General features: G+C 38.6%; 2 protein-coding genes across 4 annotated transcripts in view; both read right to left on the bottom strand.

Moving 5' to 3' along the window:
* Positions 1–4377, bottom strand: part of LOC114520254 — a 65884-nt gene extending 61507 nt beyond the window's left edge. For both annotated transcript variants that reach the window (XM_028540486.1, XM_028540487.1), the window contains exons 1-2: positions 4151–4377; positions 377–460 (exon numbers count right to left, since the gene is read on the bottom strand). In XM_028540486.1, coding sequence (XP_028396287.1) covers positions 377–460; positions 4151–4348 — 282 coding nt within the window. In that variant the 5' untranslated portion in view covers positions 4349–4377. The remainder of the gene's footprint in view (positions 1–376; positions 461–4150) is intronic.
* Positions 4378–4600: 223 nt separating this feature from the next.
* Positions 4601–15869, bottom strand: part of LOC114519951 (ral GTPase-activating protein subunit alpha-2-like) — a 62006-nt gene continuing 50737 nt past the window's right edge. The window contains exons 15-41 of one of the 2 annotated variants that reach the window (XM_028540139.1): positions 15001–15316; positions 13894–14382; positions 13272–13561; positions 13012–13110; positions 12513–12668; positions 12247–12372; positions 11771–11908; positions 11573–11631; positions 11295–11403; positions 10855–10965; positions 10661–10729; positions 10187–10297; positions 9787–9946; positions 9464–9516; positions 9171–9323; positions 8967–9020; positions 8602–8740; positions 8310–8425; positions 8023–8204; positions 7818–7925; positions 7651–7722; positions 7315–7438; positions 6855–7013; positions 6484–6642; positions 6229–6356; positions 5328–5572; positions 4601–4870 (exon numbers count right to left, since the gene is read on the bottom strand). In XM_028540139.1, the coding sequence (XP_028395940.1) occupies positions 4716–4870; positions 5328–5572; positions 6229–6356; positions 6484–6642; positions 6855–7013; positions 7315–7438; positions 7651–7722; positions 7818–7925; positions 8023–8204; positions 8310–8425; positions 8602–8740; positions 8967–9020; positions 9171–9323; positions 9464–9516; positions 9787–9946; positions 10187–10297; positions 10661–10729; positions 10855–10965; positions 11295–11403; positions 11573–11631; positions 11771–11908; positions 12247–12372; positions 12513–12668; positions 13012–13110; positions 13272–13561; positions 13894–14382; positions 15001–15316 (4080 nt within the window). In that variant the 3' untranslated portion in view covers positions 4601–4715. The remainder of the gene's footprint in view (positions 4871–5327; positions 5573–6228; positions 6357–6483; positions 6643–6854; positions 7014–7314; positions 7439–7650; positions 7723–7817; positions 7926–8022; positions 8205–8309; positions 8426–8601; positions 8741–8966; positions 9021–9170; positions 9324–9463; positions 9517–9786; positions 9947–10186; positions 10298–10660; positions 10730–10854; positions 10966–11294; positions 11404–11572; positions 11632–11770; positions 11909–12246; positions 12373–12512; positions 12669–13011; positions 13111–13271; positions 13562–13893; positions 14383–15000; positions 15317–15869) is intronic. The other variant, XM_028540140.1, reaches the window with a different exon arrangement.

Here is a 15869-nt window from a genome sequence, read left to right as displayed (position 1 = left end):
ACAAATATAACAGACAATTTATTTATATAAAATATAATAGTTAGAACATAATTTGTGTCAAAATATGTGCTCTGAGCAAGTCTGCAGGGTCTGGGGCCGGTTGTATCAAGCCCGTTTAGATTACGGGGGATAAGTTCAAAATAGAAAGCAAGTCTATCGTTTTATTCAACAAGCAAACTAAATGTTTTTGACCTTAATACAAAGATACTATCTACAACTACATATTCAGTGCATAATATTCATGTTGACTCATTTCAGAGAGATGTAACTGAAGAGTGTAATTTAATTTTACTTACCACGGTTTAAACTTGGTAGCAACGGGCTTGATACAACCGGCCCCAGGTTGGTAACTATAGTATAATCAATAAATTCTTACCTGCTGCCTTTTTCGTTTCGCTCTCTGTAAAAAGTTATCGTCCGTGGGATCTTTGGTATCTAACTTTGGTTTGGCTTTCCTGACCTGATAAGCAAATGGTTGACAAATTCAGCGTGTGTACGACTCCGGCACGCGTCTCGATCAATATCGCCCGTTTCATAATTCACATCAGAAATAGCAAATGGTATTAGCTTACTACTCGACAAGTTTCGTCGCCAAAAACGTTTTACGTTTTAAAGCGTCTTTGACGAGAAAAATTCAAAAGATGAAACGATTCTCGTAATAAAAGGTATCGAAGTTGACACCTTTTGAGCAAATTCACTTGTGTAAGATCAACAGTCGAAATGGTTGTGAGTTTTAAAATGTTCTTTGACGCTATCATTTTTCACAGGGACGCAAAGATAAACCATTAACTTATTCCTAGCGGACTACATCAGATATACGCATGAACGCTTTATCAAATACAGAGAGCCTGTCAGCTGTTAAGCGGCTAGGAACAGGTTTTTAGCGAGCGTTGATTTGTTTGTGTGTATATATACAGGAGGTGTTATGCGTACGACCGTATTTTAGATCAACTCTTTTTTTTATTTGGGCAAAAACTAGTTTCTTTTTAAGGTTCAAAATAACCGGAGAATCGTGTAGTAGCTCTTTTGAATGACTCTTCATAAAATACGTTCTGCATATATATAAAATAAACAGAAAAACCTCTCGACGTTTCACTGATTAAGTTAATTTTGCCGGTTTAACTTTTTTGATGAAGGATAAGATGCATGGAAGGTCGAGTTTGTAAGATATTTAAGTAATTATTGAGCCTCATTTGATGCCAGACAGCTAACGTTTGAAACAACGAAACAGTCATGTCAACGAAAGTCATGAAAACTTTTGTCAATATAGCTACAAGCTGTGTAAACAAGTTCATGAAAAAATATCCAAACATACATGCTAGTCCGTGCAGTTAATTCAGCATATGATTTGTATACAAATATAGTCCAATGAAGACGGTATGTTATCAGCTAGCTCGCTTTTAATTCGCTTCAAAGAAACTCAAGTCATTCGCTTTTGTAGGCATTTCTGATCATCAAAGTTTTGGTTTTTTTAAAGCCAGGCGAGCACTTGAGCAATTCCTGGCGTTCGTATACGCAATGAATTGCAATAAACAGACGTATAATTAAGTCTTAACTATTCCTTATCAGTCATTTTGGGATGCAATTTTATCTAATGTTTTATTGTTCGCATAAACTTCGCTGTCAATGAACTAGGTTTATGTACGAGCTCGACTCCAGGAGATATGCTTCCTATAGACAGTATAGTCTAATTCTAACACTTGAGTCTAATTCTATAGGGAACCCTTAGGAAGTGAACTAATTAGCTGTACCCCAAGTTCATACGTTTCCATGTAAATTAAGAAAACTGCATGCGTAAAGCCAAGGTTAATATGCTTATATATCCCCAATATTATGTCTGCTTCCAGTGCACTGTCACATCAACGTAAACATGATGTACTTACGGCTAAAATATGCTTCGCATACAACCGTCTAGCGCGTTCCCTTTGAAAATTATCATCAAAATTTGCCGTTGCCATATTCGAAGTAAGTGTTTCTTCGCTTTTTGGGTAAAATAGATTGATTCAGCCCATCTCAGCGGTACGAAATTGTTAAAATAACACACACCGCGATTGTGAAGCTATGAATATTAAGTGTGTTTAAACGTTTCGTCTCTCCATCGCAACAGTAGCAGTAGCTACAAACACTAGCGCGGTTAAAGTTGAACAGGTGTTTTTGCAGGGAATATATTTGATTGTTTATATACACGCGGCGTCTTAAAATTTCATAATAGACGTCGTGCGAAGCTGTAACACAATTTTCCGGCAGAGAAATTTTCATTTAAAACTTTTTGGGTTGCTTCCAAGAAAAAAAAAGGTTTGTCCCAATGTGGATAAGTTCGCTAGAGTTTCTTTGCATGTGCATATGTTTGTTTTGGAATCAATGTTTGCATAGAAAGTATATATATATTGTTCTTTATCCCCTAAAATCCCTTTTCAACTCAATTTTTGCTTCCGATAATTATTGCTGTCTCAGTCAGGAGCCGGTTTTATGAAAGTGAATAGTGATTTCTTCAATAGTTCTAAAAAACGCAATAACATTTCATTGATTGAAAATGCAATAAAATTTCAGCTTTGGGGACGAACAATTATTAGAGCCGGAAGATCCTCGATTTAGGAATACTAAGATTTAATCAAAATTATACCAAAAAACGGGTGATTTTGAAGCAATTGAAAAAATCGCTATCCGCGGTGGGGGTGGATAGCGCTATCCGGCTTTCATACAACCCCTCCGTACGGAGGTGACCTCGTTTGTACGCCGATTGCGTCCATTTGGTTTGGAAAATCTCTACTTTAAGAATACACTAAAGTTTAATTCGAGTAATTCCAAACTACGGGGAATTTTCGAGCGATTTTATCACAATAGCCCGGGGAGACTAGGACTAGGGGGACTTGTTGACATGATCCCGGTTACCGAGGTTAAACGAAGCGTAAAATGATTTTGAAGTATTGAAATTAGTCTTGGCGCACAAATTCGTCCGGTGCGGGTGTTTATACGGTAAAAATGGATGAAATTTCGACCAGACGACTTATAGAGCACGGCCCCAAATTCCCTGTGAACGTTGCCTTAACCATAACTTATTTTGTGCGACGTATAGAAATAAAGCCCCGTTTACACCACACTCTAATTATCGACACGGCTAAACATGCAGGCTACCCATACAAACGCCAGTCAAGGATGAAATTGGTACGGGTATCGATTTTAGCCGTTCCATGCCAAAACTTTGCATGCAGCGTAAACAAGGCTTTTGTCTTTATACTGATTGTTTCTTTACTAAATACGCTCTTGTTCATTCGCGTCAATTGGACCAGGGGCCGGTTGTTCGAAAGGCGTTTAGCTTAAGCGATGGATAAGTTCAAAATGGAAAACAAAATTATCTATTTATTGAACAACTGAGCTGAAATATTTCGATGTAAATAGATGAATTGTCAATGGTAGTACATATTAAATGCATCATGTAGGTTCAGTCATTCACAAGATGTATGAGAGTATTTTTAAACTTTGGTTTATCCACCGTTTAAGCTAAACGCCTTTCCAACATTTTAACATAAAAATACTCTCATAAATCTTGTGAATGACTGAACCTGCATCTTATGAATTTAATATGTTTTTCCATTGACAATTAAACTATATACATCGAAATATTTCAGCTCAGTTGTTCAATAAATAAATAATTTTGTTTTCCATTTTGAACTTATCCACCGTTTAAGCTAAACGCCTTTCGAACAACCGGCCCCAGGGGCAGGTTGTATCAAGCCCGTTTAGCTTAAACAGTGGATATAAGTTCAAAATAGAAAGCAAGTCTATCGTTTTATTCAACAAGCAAACTGAATGTTTTCAACCTTAATACAAAGATACTGTTTAGAACTACATATCCAGGGCATAATATTCAAGTTGACTCATTCAAGAAAGATGTAAAAGTGTTATTTAACTTTGACTTATCCACCGTTTCAGCTAAACGGGCTTGATACAACAGGCCCCTGAACGACAATAGTGCTTTTAAAGCGGGGGAGCGATTAAACTATAGATATCTATTTAACTTACAAGCTACACAGCTTGCTTATATAACATTAAACAAATCGTTTCTAAGGGAATAAAATAGAATTGTACTGTACATATGGTAGTCCTCATGAATACACAAGATCTATTATTTACAACGACGTCAACTTACTCGTCTTGCGAATGCTTTGAGCAAAGGTAACGAGGAACCAAGATCAAGCTTTGTTTTCAAGTACCTCTCGAAATCTTTCAAAACCTCTTCGTCAAGAGCGTCTGGAGACGTTTCTCTAAAATATTCTAGAATTCCTGTCGTTCCTACGCTTCGTTTTCGACTCTTTCTGTCGAATGCAGAAAGAATCGAGGGAAACATTGCCGTTCGCCAGGTGCTTGAAGCAAACTTGAAAATATAATTATTCCATCGTTAGCAACTAACGATCTCGAGGATTGGCCAGCGATTGTCTTTTAAATTGTACGAATTGTTCGTTAAAATGAATGACGACTAAGTATTCATTTCCTTGTCATTGTGTCATCGCATTAATAAATGTGCAAAACTCAGAAAGAATAGACACTTGTGTAGAGCTAAACATTCATTATTACATTTAAATCAATTTAGAAACCCAATTTGTAGGCAAATTTTTCAAAGTTCGTAATTTCGTCTTGCACTTGTCGTAATACATATATAGCTATGCTGTATTTAAAATGTATTGCTATGAATGTTCGTTCGTATATTTAACTTTCTATTCTGTATTCTCTTCTTTGGTCGAAGGAGTTAGCTTTCTTCTGAACGACAATTTTTTCCCGCCCAACTTTGGAGCTGGAAGAGTGTTTTCGCTTTGAATAACTTTGTGAAGCCCCTCGGGTAAGGAGACAGTAGATGATATGGCTTCTCTATCTGCAGATGAAATGAATGGCAATTTTGTTCATTTGAACAATTCATGTACATTTTTGTACATGCATAAACATGAGATTAGTTGAACCATTGATCCAAATTCTTGCAAACACGACCAGGACCTGAGCTGTATACCAATATATTTACAAAACACGTTAAACTTCCCAGGAGACAAGTTGAAGCCAATTTGGATACTTGAGAGCCTGGTTTGTACAGAATTTAGCATGCAAGATTGAAATTTTCAACTCATAAATATTCGCTCTCCTAAATTAGCCGACTCAATTTAAAAGGTAATGCATTATCCAGCATTTTTCAGATCAGTGGACTCAAAGAATGAAAACAGCAGGCCAAGGCGAACAGTACAGAGGAGGATAACCCTAAGCTTGTTAAACAGCCTCAGTCGTTGTTATTCTATGAAGACTGCAGCCTGAACAGTTGTGAGATGTTACAGTATACTTACCTGAGACAGTTTTAGCGATAGTTTTGGATGACGATGGTAAGGTGCTGTACCCCTCCCGCTTCGCGGCGGGCGACTCCCCCCCGGAAGTCTGTCGCATTAAATGCGTCGAAATTGAAACCACTTGCTCGTTTTCCTCCGACTTTCTTGGGACCGGACAAAACACTTTTTCGGCGAAATCTTCGAAAACCGTCGTTTCTTTGTGATGATTAACTATATTACTGATGCAGCTAGCTCGCTCTTCGTAGCTGAGAAAACGTTAAGGAATAGAACGAAATACCAGACACAGTACTAAAATGCGGTGCCCGCAATGCTTGTCTAGAAATAAAACGTCCGCTCATTTCTAACGACATCACCAACTTACATTCTCCTGTCGGCCGCAGCCTAGTAATTTTGAGCGATTTGTCAACAATTCAATTTCGTTTGTCTTTCAAACGTCATAAATCGCTGCGAATACTCTTGTTTAGTAATATGTTTAAGAACTGTAAGTATAATTTCTTACGCTGAATCGAATGGTGGTATTTTTGTCCTTCTTGGGTGCATAAAAGCAGAGATACACGCAATTATCAGAGTTTGAGATTGAAATTGAAAAAAGAACGTTCCTTTAAAAAAGGAATTTGCCAAACGTACAACAAGATTAATAGTAATAATTAGGAAAAAATTCCAAGCATTCCAAGTATGTGCAAGGAATTTTTACTTGGCGATTAAGGAAACGTATTGATGCGAACAAACAAACTCACAGGCAGAATATAATGCGGTGCCAAACTTGGCGCGGGCACCGCAATCTATGCTTAAAAATCTAAACTGCAAAGTTTTCTAACCCAAAATGAGCTGGCGAATTACATATGGCTTAACTATGATGAAATCCAGTGATGTTATTTCAACATAGTAAGATATAGGATACAAAGTCTGCATTCCAGGTATGAGAGATCGTTTAGCGCGGCTAGCATTGACGGCCGTCATACGAACCAACGACGGGAGAACACGACGGTCCACGATCGCTCCATCAAACAACGGGCCAAAATACGGAATCTATAATAGACCAGAGATCATAACTCAGTTACTTGTAAAAAAGAGTGCTAAATCTGTTTTGCTTTGCTAAACATACTAAGCAGTCAATTGAAATGCCGAGTAGGGATGAAAATGAAGCCGAACTTACATCCCCTTTCTTTAAAATCTGTATTCTAAAGAGATGATTCTGCAAAGGATAGATTGCAATAGCAACATCACCAAATTCTGCATTCACAATGCCGTGACGGAAATCTCTCGAGTGTTCTGACCAGACAATCCAAATCTCATCATTTCCAAGATGGCGAACCTTGAGAAATAACAACACATCTTATTGACCTTCAGTCGAGCACGATACGAAAGAAATCCACATTTTCTTCACAATAAGTTTGTAGAAATGTAAAAGATCTTAAAAAATACCCTCCACAATGTGTTTTAACTTATCTTTATACGTGTCATCAGTGCTGATAAAAAGTTGCGTTCATTTTTATCATCGATAAAAAACAAAAATTTCGGACGTACTTTCTTGATGAATCCGCCTTCGTCCGAGGACACGGGCATTCTTGTTGCCACGTGAAACATAACTTCAACGGTTGAGTTTGCGTAGTAAACAGCCGTGGTGCCAGTGGATTGATTCTTGTCTAAACCACCCATGAAACCAGTGTGTGTTGATAACTCGACCTTTGAAAAGTATCATTGTAGAAGCAATGTGAATCGAGCCCTTGCGTTCATTCAAACGAGGCTTTACTTTGGCTAAGCAGTTCACTCTTCGAGGATGGAAACGTGGCTCCTTATGAAACAGTGAACCGACTCCAGGCCGAGAGCAAATATATGTATGTAATGCCTGAATATTCAAATGTTGTTGGTATCTATCATGTTAAACATGTGCTTTGGTTTGTTAGTTTAACTGGAAACACCCGTGGTACGTTGAAAGTTACAAGGGAAACTGATGTTAAAATAGATATGTGATAATTAATCTCACCTCCCAAGCAAGGCCGGCAACAAAATCTTCGTATTCCTTACTTCCCGAAGTGTTACTCATGATGGATGTCTTATCCTCCTGCCCAGGCGCCACGTAAAATACCGCAATCTTGTGCGTTTCACGACTGAATATAACGACGACAAAATATCAAAGATACATAAAGGTGATGTATTGTTATTATTATTATTGTTATTGTTGTTCTTCTTCTTCTTCTTCTTGTCTTCTTCTTCTTCTTGTCTTCGTCGTTGTTGTTGTTGTTGTTGTTGTTGTTGTTGTTGTTTTTTCCTACTTACAAAATATGACTAATTCAGGACAGCACGAGTATGACTATCTTACCTTTTTCTATTATCAAGATGTTTCAACTCTCGTATGAGTTTGTCACTCTTCTTCAATAAATCTATTCTCGATCTACGTGTGAAATAATTGAAAAATAAATAAAAAAGACACAATGGTTCCTCCTGAAAGGTCAAATTATAATGACTTGTAAAAAGCGCCTTCCTTACCTCTTTTCCCAACCAAACATTCCAAGTTGGTTAAAGAGGAAATGCGATAAATGAAATGGATTACTGGGTTCTTGGTAACTCTTTGGAAACACCGGCTTTCCTTTTAATCTAAAACCACAAAAGACCATCGAAAGATGTATATATCACTAGCTCTCCCTTCTTATCCACACATGTCCCTTGTTAAGAAAGAAAAACATAATCAAACCTTGGGTCATCAAGAGCAGTGTCGCAAAATTGTTCTTCTCTTTCCTTTTGAACTTGAATTGCTTCGATCAACGACTGTTCCATTTCCTCGTTCAGGGGATATGGTGGTGGTGCGGGCTCGTTTAGGGATAAATGAGGATAGAATAAACACTCTGGGCTGGTTGAACCAATGCCTTTTAGTAACTACAAAATAACATTAATTATTTACCGATAGCTCGAAATAATAATGAGTGTTATTCTTCAAAAATTACACTCTTTCAAAATTATACAAAAAATTCTTCACTCCACCTGGTCGATTTTATCTGTTTGTATTGACGCTGATGATTGCCGACGAAGCGATCTGCTTTGGCCAGAGTCCAATATTTCATCCAGTTCTTCCTGGCTGAATATACTTTTCAAAACACCTGAAACATATTATAAGTTAGTGGTGCACCACTAAAATATGAACAACTGTTTCTTAAATTTTACCTTTTACCTTTTAATCATTCAACTAATAGCAATAGCAATACTATAAATACATATCAAAGCAATGGAATTGCTTTGGAATACATACACGAAGGTCTTACACCATCTTACGTACCCGGAAAAGAATGTTCGGTGTCAATTCGAGGCCCAAACAATGTTGAAATATCCAGGCAATGTTTTCCGCACATGTCTCGCACGATGAGACGAACCGTGGTGTTCCCACAAAGCAAGTTTTCGTCTTTCGGAGCAACGTCCTAAAACAAGAAACAGACCTTGAAACTCAAGGGCAACATTGCAAAATTTTGCGGCAAATCCATTTTTTCCATAGATTGCTCCTTGACTGTCAGTTTTGTTAAGGTTGGAGGTTAAGCATCGTTTCGACAAATCCACTGAAATTGCTTTTTATGGCAAATTACACACAACAAAAAACACAAATAGAAAAACGTCTGAGGACGAATAACATCTTTGTGGCGAACTTACTTGAATAGGTAGCTCGACCATAGAAATTAGCGACGAATCGTTTACAACAAAGAACTGGGAAAAGAAAAAAAATAAAGATCATAAAGTACACGCCTTTACCTATCATTCAATAGCGTTTTATTTGAAATAATAAAAGCCCACCGCCTCACTTATCATGAAACCAAAAATAAACAACTGAAACGATTACATGATAAGAGAGCTTACCTGTGCATTGGGGGACGAGAAAACAGCAGCGGTGAGCTCTTGTTGTTCAGTGCAGTAAGGATTGTCTTGATTTTCGTTGACGAGGCTTGTCAATCGTGCAGCCCCAGCAGCCAGGGGAAAATGATTCAAATGATTGACAATATGTAAAATGACCTAATGAAATCGGCACACCTTTAGACCCTTATCAGGCTCTGTATGATGTAATGCACTTCCGGACTTTTGTTTAAATAGAGGTGCCACACAACTACAATGTACGACAAATGACCTTTCAAATTAGCCTAAATAACTCTTACCGCTTTTGCAGTTTTCCTAACGCGTTCCATTGTTTGAACGCTAATATTTGACCCTAAAACGACAAGAAAACTTTTCACATCAAAATAGCGAGCAGCTAATAACCAAATTTATATCTCACCATTCCACGTCTAAGGGCTTGTTTACATGGAGCGAGTTATCCCGGCTAGGCGAGGTATAAAGCGCATCACATCAAAGGCTTAATCTGATTAGTCTTTCATTATAAGTAGTTTTCACCTCGCCTTGCCGGGATAACTTGCTCCATGTAAACAGGCCCTAATCTTGGTTACATGAAGAACTATCAGCAATTAGCCGTATCACTTACCGCTGTCTCCAAACTCTGCGGGACTAGAAGGAGCCGAGTCGACAATATCTTGATGTATTTGACCCAGGTGTATCTGGAGATCTTCACGAGATATCATGCGACTGATACTGAATTCTCGATCGGATTTCGTTGAATTGTTCGAAACAACATATTTAAGAGCCTAGGGGAAAGATTATAATGGATAGATACAAGCGATGGGGGATATATAGGGGAGACTATAGGGGATAGATACAAACGATGGCCTCTCGGATTAAGTGAGATTATCACGGATAACCTCGTGGATTTAGTGATTTAGTAACAAGGATATATGACAATATATGCTACTCTCAAGTTATTGATCGAAAACACACAGTACTTTTGATTATGAATTCAAGACTGGTTTAAAACAAAGTTTGTTCACCTGAAACACTTGGGCCAGAGTGGTTTGATTGTTCTCTTGCACCTTCAGTAAAGAGCTCAGCGATATTACCATAACCCAATCCAGAAGACAAAACATCAACGGATTAAGAATCTAAATATGACAACCACATTCAATTATTGGGGTCTTGTCCTTTAGACAGAACTGCCGCATGGCTTACTAGCACTGGTCAGTGAACTCAAATAAAACTGGAACGCTCACTCTATGACTTTCCCTCATTGATGAGTGAAGCCAAGATGGCGGATCATGATGCCTTTCTTGTAGGTATGATCCAGGCCTCTGGCGCGGAAACTTCAAAGGAAAATTAGAATTCCCGACAAAATTTCTGCGTGGAGGCCTGGATCATACCTACAAGAAAGGCTTCATGATCCGCCATCTTGGCTTCAAACTTCCGGCAGAGTGAGCGTTCCAGTTTTATTTCAGTTCAATGGCACTGGTAGTACTGATTTACGATACCTTAACGATATGAGAACTGTTCAATCCAGATCCTTCATTAACACAGCGTCTGATCACCTCACATAAAACCTGCAATGATGAAAGATATATCAAGGATGGAAGCAAATAAAATATATAATTTCAAAAAGTGCCCATTTATTTATACAATGTAGTGAAAAATATAAAAGACATTATGTATCATGTTGAGCACACACCTGAAGGATTTTCAAAGGAAGGTCTTGATCAAAATTAGACAGTTGTTCGTGATATTCTGAAAGGTTTTGGACTAAGCCAATCGCCACACTGGATACAGAACAATTTTTAAACTGTAATATCAAGGAAGTATACAAAATCGTCAGAAAAACGAGAACAATTCTACCCTATATGTACATGCAGATCTGCCATAAATTTTACCATTAATTCAAACTAACGCCTGTATTCAGAAAGCTCACTCACACTCATCAATGTCAAAGTCCACTCCGTTATTTAATGGAAAGATTCAAGGTAAAACAAATTCAAATTAAATTCTTATTTGAAGCTCTTATGTGTCATGGAATCGACAGGAATCTTCTCTCACAGAGTTTGAATGTGAGTGAGCTTGGATATAACACGAAAGTGTTTCAATTTTCATGCATGCAGGCATCAAAACACCTACCATAATGGATGTCAGCAGAAGCGAAGTGTAAACATGAATACGATTGTGTCCTTTGTTGTGAGTCAGTTCTTCCACGATAAATATTCCGATTGCGCAAAGCGCTGTACACCTTAAAAAAAGCGACAGTTCAATCATACATGTACTATAGCTTCCCCTCAATAGCTGGGAGTCGAACGTACCTCAAGTTAATATGCTAAGTTAACGCTATATTAAGTCAACAGCATATCGACAAAGTATTTATAGGCGTATTAGATCTATTGAAGACACTTCGTAAATACCTCGCGTGGCAATCAGGATCTGTGACGGCAGCTTTGTACAGGGTATCACTCAGCTTGTCCTGAAAACGTTTTAGGAAATCGATGGTTTAACATTCAATAGTTGCTTTGAATAATCTGGAAACAGGGAATCCCAGTCTTATACTGGCGGGTTGGAGTTCTCTTGAAATGATTCAGAAAGACGGCTTGAAACACGAATACCTTTATCTCCCGGCAAAGGGTGACCGTAGGCTGGTCTTTCAACGTTGCAGATTCAATCTGATAAATTTTCATGTTCGGGAAAGCATTTGGATAACACAGAAGAGATCCTAGGATTGTGACAGCCTCTGTTCTCGGATACTGAACGCAAGAGAGAAGTTAACAGACTGTTGAAAATGATAACAATTAAAGGCGACAACAACGGCCAAAAACAACATAATAACATAAACAACAACAGGAGTATTGAAAGACATTCGAGTGTTGAAAAATATTACAGTAGTCATAGCGAGGTTCATATACGTGGAGTTTCCACTACGACGCGCTACTATTCACTCGCTTATTCGGCTCGTGATTGGTTAATCTTATAGCATTATCGCATATGATTGGCTCATGTTACCTCATGCATTAGCTGAAGGGAAAGTCAAACTTGAACCTCGCTGATTTCATTCCATATAATTATAATATATTGTTAAACTAACCGCAGTGTTTGCACTCTCGATAATCGTTGTTGCTGCGTACATGAAGTCCAAGATAAGAAGAGAAGAACTGGGCAAAACCATGCCAAAGAAATTGTCGCATTTACTCATGATGGCATTGATAATATCCTACAATAAATAAGAACTATACGTTTAAAATTTATACAATTTGATGGCAGCTTGTTAGTCTGAGTATTGATTATACTGCCAAACCCAGGCCAGCCTTTAATTAGATCAGTTCAAAGCACGAAAAAGCAGCTAACATTAACCTGATCCGAGTTTGTAAGACCATCGTGTAAACAGCGATAAAAGTGTCTGAGATAGTCTTCAGATAATGGATTATCTTGCCGTCTTACGGTCATTTCACACATTAGTTGATAGGCAATAAGTCGACCTTGCTTGTACTTCTGTGGTAGATACGCTGCCTGAAAAAATGTATATTTCCAGCTATGACAACACATAGAAACACTAATGATGATGACGACACTAATGACGATATACGACCATAAATAGGATAGGTTTTTCAAAGCTTGGTTTTCGTTATTCCATGAAGCTTTTTTGAGTGAAAAAAACTCGAATGACTCTTTCATTTACATTTAATAGTTTAGAAAGTGGAATTACGATTGTTTCAGACAAAAACAAAATATCAAACATATCAAATCTAATAACTAAGCTGTTGAATAGTTTTATTTAATAGTTAAACTATTAAACCTCCCGTTTGATTTCGAAAATACTTTGGTAACCCAACTGTTTCAAAAACCTTAATACCTGGAACAGCCAAGAAGCAAAATAGTGCAAAGGCGGAAGCAGATTTGGTAACGAAGGTGTCGATTTATTGTCTTCAGAAATACCTTGATTTAATCTGATCTATATAAGACAAGGGAATACTAATGTTAGTAATGAAATACGACAATAATTATACATCCAGGTACGGTTTGGTAGACGATGGTATAGATCAACGAGTGCTTCATTGCAGGACGCATGATGGTGCATTTGTTATGGTACCTAGGGAAAAAGCATTATCATACCTTGGCTAGTAAATGCCATATTTCAGACAGAGAATTAAGGACCTGTGCATGTATTGAGGCATTCTCTATGTTATTAATATTCCCCAAGACGCCAAGCATTCTCGTCCACAGCACAACAGCAGCTACGGGGGTCCACCCCTCTTTTGTGCCACCACAGACCACGCTGACTTCAGTATCCATATCGAGGCTGTGCACCGAAGGTTCCACTATTTCCAACGTGACGTGCTGCTCGTCCATCATCTGCGTCATTTGTGTCCTCACTGGAGTCTCGCTGTCGAAACTGGCGTCTTCTAACAATGAAAATGTTGGAGGAATTTCGTTTTGAATTATTCGGCAAACTATAAGCGCTCTCCTTTATACGGTAAAAACGGCCAGACTCATCTTGATGAATTTCAGTACAGACATATTACTAGTAGTTTAGAGTGTTTCAGAACTCTGCATTCAAGAATATCGTAATTTACAACTGCCTAGCACGGGAAATGTAGTTAATCGCTGTATTCCTAAAGAAATAATCTATTTCAATTCAAAATATGACCAGTTTGACAATTTTGACCGCTTAAAGGAAAGCACCGTAAGTCGCTACAGTTTGAGAAAACTTTCTTTCGGATTCAACGTTACTCACCGTGAATAGGATTACTAAACGAAGCAGGTACGTTCTCGCTGTCCGAGGAAATATCATCACCTCCGTCGCTATCTTTCCAAAATTGTTTGGCTTTTCTTGCATCTTTTCTACCTCTACCATCGTTCTCGTCAGACGCTTCCTGACTGACCGAAACATCGATGCATTCCTTACTCGAGCTGTCGTTGAGACTTTCCTCATCCTCCGGAATTGACGAAATCGCGCCCCTCTCCCTGTCCAACGAGCCCTCCCTCGAAGAGCCCGTGCCAGCGGTAGGCCAGGTATCGAAGACTCCCAATATCCCGAGGCTGGTATCCGCGGTGTCGGAAGGCAAAGCTTTTGCTGTTGTCTTCCCAAAGCTTAGTTCACTGCCGGAGTCCGTGACGTCGGAATCGTAGCCTTTTTCAGATCCCTGCTCGAGTGCACCCTGGGAGATTGTTTCTGCGTCAGCTGGGGCAACATTGTCAGAAGTGTCGGGTTCCTCTGATCTCTCTGAAATATCACACGAGGTTGGAAAACTCCGCTAAGAAGTGGCGCACAGGGAAATTTTAGCTAGACGGCATAATTAGGGGTGAGTGTATATTCATATATTCAGGTTCACATGCTGTAGAGGAACAACAGCTTCCCTTCCAAAAGAATTTGGATATAAAGAAGAGTAATATGCGAATATGCACTTTCCCAAATTAAGCTTTCAGCTACGGTCCAGGTAGCGTAGTGATCCTGACGATCAGTGTGGGCTTATATGCATATTTTTGAACCGATACAGCTAAATTCTAGTTCCCTACTTGTCTAAATGTGGCGATTTTTCAAAACCAAGTGGGTCTGTGCATCCTGGGTCTGGTAGAAAATGCAGCAATGTATTCGTGCTCTGTATCTAATGTATAATAAAGTGGTCACTGAATATAGAAATCTTACATTTTAATCTATCAGCAGCAATTTCCGACCTAGCTTTAAACATGCCACTATTCTGATAGGCCTAGATTGTTTGGTCCATTTAAAAAAAGTCAAAACCTAAGCTTGGCCTGTCTGTAAACATAGTTTTTGCTTGCTGAAGAATCGCCGCTATTTGCTGTTGAAGAAAGAGCTAAGACGGTGACGTGCAATGGTTACCTGCCGTGAGTTTATCTTGATTTTCGACAAGCGAAGCGCTAGGATCGTTTTTCGTAGGCTCGGTAGGTTTCGTTACGGTGCTCGGCACGACGGCGACGGGCGCTACCGATGATGACGTAACTTCCGGTTTCGATTCTTGCACCGACGGACTGGGAATGACTTTTGCCCGGTCGATCTCGTTCGGCCTGTTCTTGGAAGCCATCAAATGCCTTCGTTTTTTGTGTTTCTGTTCGCTGAGTCTGTCCAACGGGAGATCTTTTAAGTTGAGGGAGTACACTCGGCCAGCTATGACGCTCGTCAAAATGTCCATCGTTGACTACATGAAAACAATAATAATGGAATTAAGCTTCACTCCAAATATCTCATTAATATCTTGAGACATTTTCAAAGGACAATGGCTTCAATTCCGTCCGTCCCCCTCTAAAATAGCCCTTCAGTTAACTTATAGCTTATTGTTGTTTTTCAAAGTTGGGTAATCTAATGTGATTTTAAAGTCTATCTGATAGATACAAAAAGAACTTCACTAGAAAGGGTCCTTCGTTAAAGCTACCGGCATAAGGTATTTAAAGTGAAAGACCTTTTCATAATTTCCACACTCATGGGGTAGTTTCCCTGCAAACATCATGCAATTTTAAACGCCCACCTGCTATACACTATAGCAACCACTTCCATTTAAGTTTGAAATAGCAAACTATATAATCATTAAACAGTTTCGAAATGTTCTAGCAACTTTTAAGTGTGGATAATTTCTTGCTAGAAAAATGTTTGACCTGGGCAAGGAAATAGAAATGAACCGTATAGCTGAAAAGATCTTACCAAAATTAGTGAAATTGCAAAGTCTGGTTGGAAAATTTTGTAAAATGCGAAAG

Source organism: Dendronephthya gigantea, unplaced genomic scaffold (assembly GCF_004324835.1).
Source record: "Dendronephthya gigantea isolate DGI-Jeju-01 unplaced genomic scaffold, DenGig_1.0 000015F, whole genome shotgun sequence".
NCBI lineage: Eukaryota > Metazoa > Cnidaria > Anthozoa > Malacalcyonacea > Nephtheidae > Dendronephthya > Dendronephthya gigantea.
This window is presented reverse-complemented; position numbering and strand designations above follow the sequence as displayed.